Raw genomic sequence first — 6,000 nt, 5'->3', positions numbered from 1 at the left:
AAAAAATAGATAAATTAATATTTGCAAAGAAATAAACAATCAGCGCTTAGACTGTTATTTATAAACAAAAACTCTGTTGAAATAATTTTGACTGGATTTGAAATTTAGACAAACACACATGGACAAATAAATGCGAACGCATGGCGCACGTTAAATAAATTTAAGTTAAAAAATTTAAGTTTTTTTTTTTCAATAACAAATATACCAAAAAATACAAACAAAAAATTGTTGTGATTACTGCAAATAAATAAACAAAAGAATAAGAATATGGAAACGTGTGTTTTAATACCAAAAGAGTTGTCACTTGCCACAACAACAATAACGGCAAATCATGAAGCCGAAATCACAGTGTGGACAACATCGTACATTGAGCAAGGCACAATATTCTATCCCTTTCAAGGGACGATACGCTGGGACAAATTGGACGCATTTCAATATCTCGACGAAAACGATGTAAGTATAAGTAAGATAAAAACAACAAAATTAGATAGTATATTAATTGCACTGCATAATGTAGTGCAAATTTAATTAGTATGAAATTAATATGGACTTATACTTACTTACATATGATATAGAAATTTCAATAAATAGTATTGTGAAATGAAGTTTATCACAAGCGACGGATATTCGAGTTAGTTAAATGCATTTAGTCAAGGAAGTTAAAAGACATACGTACATACATACATACACAGTATACACACATCCATATCTACATACACTGATTTCGGAAAGTAGATAGGGCCGATAATGTAGGAGAAGTATAGCTATTTCGAACGAAAAAATAGTATCGGTTAGGTTAGATTTATTTACGTAGGTTAGGTTTATTTTGATACGGAAAATTTATTTTTTTGCACTAAGAGTACAAATCAAAATTATATTTTGGCAAGTAGGGATTCAGTAATTAATTTTGTAAAGAAAAATTTTTAATTTTTTCCTCCCGGTTAGGGTAAAAATTTGAGATTAGGCTTATTTTAACCGTGAAAAATCACATTTATGCATTAAGAGTGTAAATTAAAATGGAGTTACGGAAAGTGGAAACTAAGTTTTTTTAAAGAAATTCCAAATTTTTCCCGACTAGGGTAAAAGTTTGAGGTTAGTTTTCTTTTAACCCTAAAAACGCAGCCCTAAGCGGGTAAATTAAAATAGTGTTTGAGCAAGTGGGAGCTCAATAACACAGGAACCGTAAAAGTTATGATATCTATTAGGAAATACATATAATTTAACCATTAAAATAACTTACCTTTTTTCCAAGGGACCGAAAATAGATAACCGTTAAATATCAAGATTGCGATTTTTAGATCATTGCGAAATCGTTATTATTTAATCATAAAATTTGGATTTTTGTTTTTGCGGTCAAATTTAATCTTTATTTTATGATTTCCAACAAAAATAGTCGTTATTTTNAATCAAATTTAATCTTTATTTTATGATTTCCAACAAAAATAGTCGTTATTTTGGGTTTTTATCTTTTTCGATACTATTTTAGCCGTTGTGATGGAGGTTGCAATTTTTTTTACCGGTTTAAATCTTTTATGATATAAAAAATTAGATCTGAAAATAACGGTTATATTATGATCGAAAAAAATAAAAACAATTACTTTTGACGAAAAAATAAATAAAAATAGTTACGGTTAGGTTTGATCAGAAAATAGGAATTACATTTTAACGGTTAAATCCCAGTGGGAAAATGTAATGTATAGTAATCGAAAAAAATAATCAGTAAACCAACCTAGTATCGAGAGATGAATGTGTTTTAATATGAAATTTTTGGAACATTAGAATGCTGATTACATAGTTAGCAGTAATATTATCGAGAACGCATAAGAAATACATTATATTATTTATCACGCATGTAATGCATTACTACTTTTCCGACTGGGATTATATATAAAGATCATAACCGTTGCAGTCCTTGATTTGTTCGATAATATCGTTATTTTATGATTTTTTTCGATTAGGAGTAATCGTTATTTTCTCACTTTTATATTTTCTGATTTGAGTTTTTTAGATTAAAAAGAATTTAAAGCGGTCATAAGAACGTATGTATGATCAAAAAAGTGAAATCTCAAATATAACGGTTATAAACCAAGGAAAAAAAGTAAAAAAAAACAGTTATTTTTTATTAAAAAATCTTCCAACAAAAAACAAATCAAAATAGCCGTTATTTGCGATCCCTGCCGCAATCACTTTGATAAAAAAAAAAACAGCCTCTCCAGCCGGAGCGAAAATTTGAGGTTAGGTTTACTTGCACACCCACAAATAAGGTGTTCTAAGGTAGATATACATAGTATGTAGATGGGCAAAACGTTTAGCGCCGGAGTCGCAGTGCTTATACGTACATATTACATACATACATATGTATGTACACAGAAGCGACGCAGCGAATTCCGATTCGGTCTGCTTTCAGATTTCACGAAGGTAGTTCTCCGCTCGGCTGTTAATTGTTTTTGTTCGTATTTTTAGTACACGCTTGCCATATTTTGTGTAAGAAATTAACCAAAAATGCCCCAAGCAAAATGGAGTGTGTTTTTATTCACTTAGCTTTTACTTTGGTCTTCGCATGTAGAATTTAAAAAATATAAAGGCTCTATGAGCTGTGAAAGGACACAAATAATTTTATTTCAGAACAATTAGTTTCTAACTAAATAATCGATTTTTGGAGAAGTGTAAATGGTGGTTCTTACGCTAAAAGAATGAATAGGTAGTGCTTATAAGTTATATTGTGAGTGTTCACAGTTGCTTGGTTATCAGGTTTTATAGTTAAACACCATTATTTTGTAGAATATTTTATTGTAGTAGGCTGGCAAAATATATATATATATAGCAGCGTTCTTAATTTTAATAATTTAACTAGTCTGTAAAAAAGTTTGTAACTTGTAACTGAATAAAATAAATAAATAAATAAATAAAAAAAATATATTACCCAATAACCAGATAACATGATAACCAGACATGTGTGAACACCCACACTGTATTTTAGAACTTTCTCATTAATGTGAAAGTGGTTTTTTACTTATGAAAATAATAAAACAAATCTAATAAAAGTATGCCCACATATTAAAGAAATAAGTTATACCATTTAATTTTTTTTTTACAATTTTGCAAGCATTAAATTTTTCAGATGTAATTTGTTCTCTTAACTGTGTACTATTAGTTACCAAAAACTTACAAAATTAATTGCTTAACCATTTAAACAAGCAAAAAAAGCCAAAAAGTCCACGCACGAAAAGGACCCAGTTTTAGCACATTTATAACAATGTGGCAACCATGAGTGGGCATGGCGCACTGATACCACAATCAAATGGGATTGTGTTGGTGTGCCCATCTAGGTTCTAAAGGCATAAATCAATATAATATTTTTGCAAGAGGAAGTTCATTTTATATTAGCAATACCCTTCTTAATTTTGTCAAATAAACCTTAAATGTAGTAAAACAAGTGATTTTTAAGCAAAAAACAAAACCGACTTCTATGCTCATATAAAAATTTAAGATAATCGTTAATCTCGTCATGATTCAATGATCGGATTTAAACCAAATTAGAATGGGACCACCTGTGAGGTAACACCTTTCCTTTAAAAAAAGAGTTATAGAAACCGGTTAACCGTGGTCCAAAGTTATGCGGTAACATACATTATAAAAAAATATATATATATATATTCGACGAATTCATAACCTTCCTTGTTTTTGTGAAGTCGGTTAAAAATATAGAACCTTAATATGAGAAAATATTTTATTTCAAGCTGAGAAATTCAAGTATTCAATTTTGGCTTATTTAACGCCAGCTTGGATAGGATTATCGAATTTATACTTGGGAAAGTAAAGTGAAAGCAAACTGTCCTCCGCGGGACCGTTTACAGGACTTAGTCAATTGGTGATAAATTCGTTTATATTTTCACACAATTTGGCCATTAACTCGCTATAACTTGCAATACTTTGCACTACAATTGCTCCACAATTCTGAAATTGCTCGTATAAACATAGTTTCCTGCATAGCCCCTCAAAAACACATTGCTATAACTCGAAGTTCGCGTCCTGAGCATTTTACTGGCAAGAGTCTCATAACTGCGTTCTTGAACTACATTTAATACAAACGAAAATCTTCAGTCTCAGCAAAAAAGTCATTGATCATGCCAGTATGGACCGGTGAATTGAAGAGAATGCAGCTGTCATCTAAGTATACTGAGTATTCTCTGATTTTCTGGATGCCTCTCTCTCATTCAGATTATATAACTTTGACAGAATTTTTCAAGCGGACGAAAAGTCCGGTATTTGCATCGAGCAACCACGGCGGGGAGTGGCGGAGGGGTTATGTAATGCAAGAGCAGCCACAGACGCGAAATCGGTCTAGCATCTTAAATGTTTGCAGAACATTTCTAAACTGCATTTTTCTCAAAGTTTTTTCTAGATTTACATCTATATAAAATAAAATGGTACAGAACCGCACCAATATTATAGGATAGTAAAGCCACTTCGTAAAATTTTGCGAGATTTATTCGGGATTTTTTGCGCAGTGTGAATAGAGCTTTGTATATACGTATATGTATTATTTTTTGTATCAAATTAGTTTCAAGAAAATCCGTATTCCTTTCAGGAAGCTACCAGCGGCCAGTGAGTGGGCAAGACTTTTGAGTAAATGTGTCACAAAGCAGCATTAGCATTTTTTTTTATAAATAATTTCGGAGGATAATATACACATTCAGTTAAAATGAACGGTTTTACGAAGACAGTATAATAAGAATCAGTGCTTTATGCATATCTGCCAAACAACATGTTTAATTGATTTAAGAAACTATCTACATTTTAATTTTTATTTTCGATAAAGCTTCTCAAAATATTGTACAAGCATAAACATTTATTCTTTTGTCACTCTTTCGTTGCTTGTTTGCCAATTTTTCATATTAATTACAAAATTAGCTATGATTTGTTGATACAACAGTTGAAATCCTGCTGCTGGTAGTCCAGACTTATCTCAAATGGACTTTTTTCTTTTGCGGATACCTTAGAAGTAAAGTTTTCAACAACAACCCAGTGTCTAATGGGAATTAAAGGAACGTATTCGCGAGGAAATGCAAAACATTTCACGAAACACCTGTTAAGCAGTAATTGAAAATTCCGCCCCAGGTTGCAGCAGTGTCAAAGGATCACATATAGATGATGCAATTAAAATAATGCCAATTTGTGTACTTTCATAATAAATAAACTGTTTTCATATCGTTTATCTAAAAAATTTTGTGGGTAACAAACAGTGAGATTTTACGAAAGATATTTGTGTATCCGAACTCAAAAACCATAGCGTAAATCTGACGCAGAACAAATAAATAAAATGCTTACCGAACATGCTGTACAGATTTTTCTAAAGCTTAGCAAAAATCATATTTATATGCATTAATAGAAGCGTAATCAAGTTAAAAACGCTATTTAATTCACACCATTCAAATAATCAATTATTTGTATGTACTTACCTTCAGTGATCTTTAAAATATACATGCATATCTACATATATACATATATACCTACATATGCACAACCAAACATTCACATAATTAGCCGCAAACAAATTCATACAAATACCCTAAAAATATACCCGCATGCAACAGTTTTAACGCTATTTTTTTCTCTTTTTTTTTAATTTTGTACCTGTTGAAAGTCGACAATTTCAAATAATAAAGAGGGGTTCTAAATGCGGAATAGCCCCGCATGAAAGCACACCACTCGGAAAAAAATGTGCATACTTACATACATACATATACATATATATAGTAATTCATTAAGTGCCTGTGGGAAAATTCCCACGCTTCCCGATTCAACGGGATGTCTGTCCGCTAGATAAATATATACATAGGTTTATATGTTGCTATGTATGTACATACATATGTAGGTATGTATAGTATATAATATGGCATGCAATTCCATCAAATGAGCATAATTGTCTTAAGCAGAGCGTCTTGAAGACGACAACCACGACGAAGACGACTCTAACCGCCTAGTTATTATATGAGA

General features: G+C 31.2%; 1 protein-coding gene across 1 annotated transcript in view; it reads left to right on the top strand.

Annotated features, from left to right (window-relative positions):
* Window positions 1-267: 267 nt before the first annotated feature.
* The window catches only part of LOC108362158 (zinc finger protein 624-like), a 28,341-nt gene continuing 22,608 nt past the window's right edge, over window positions 268-6,000 (top strand). The window contains exon 1 of the mRNA XM_017615021.1: window positions 268-453. Within this exon, the coding sequence (XP_017470510.1) occupies window positions 268-453 (186 nt within the window). The remainder of the gene's footprint in view (window positions 454-6,000) is intronic.

Source organism: Rhagoletis zephyria, unplaced genomic scaffold (genome assembly GCF_001687245.7).
Source record: "Rhagoletis zephyria isolate East Lansing unplaced genomic scaffold, Rhagoletis_zephyria_1.1 Rzeph_scaffold_00952, whole genome shotgun sequence".
Taxonomy (NCBI): Eukaryota; Metazoa; Arthropoda; class Insecta; order Diptera; family Tephritidae; genus Rhagoletis; species Rhagoletis zephyria.
This window is presented reverse-complemented; position numbering and strand designations above follow the sequence as displayed.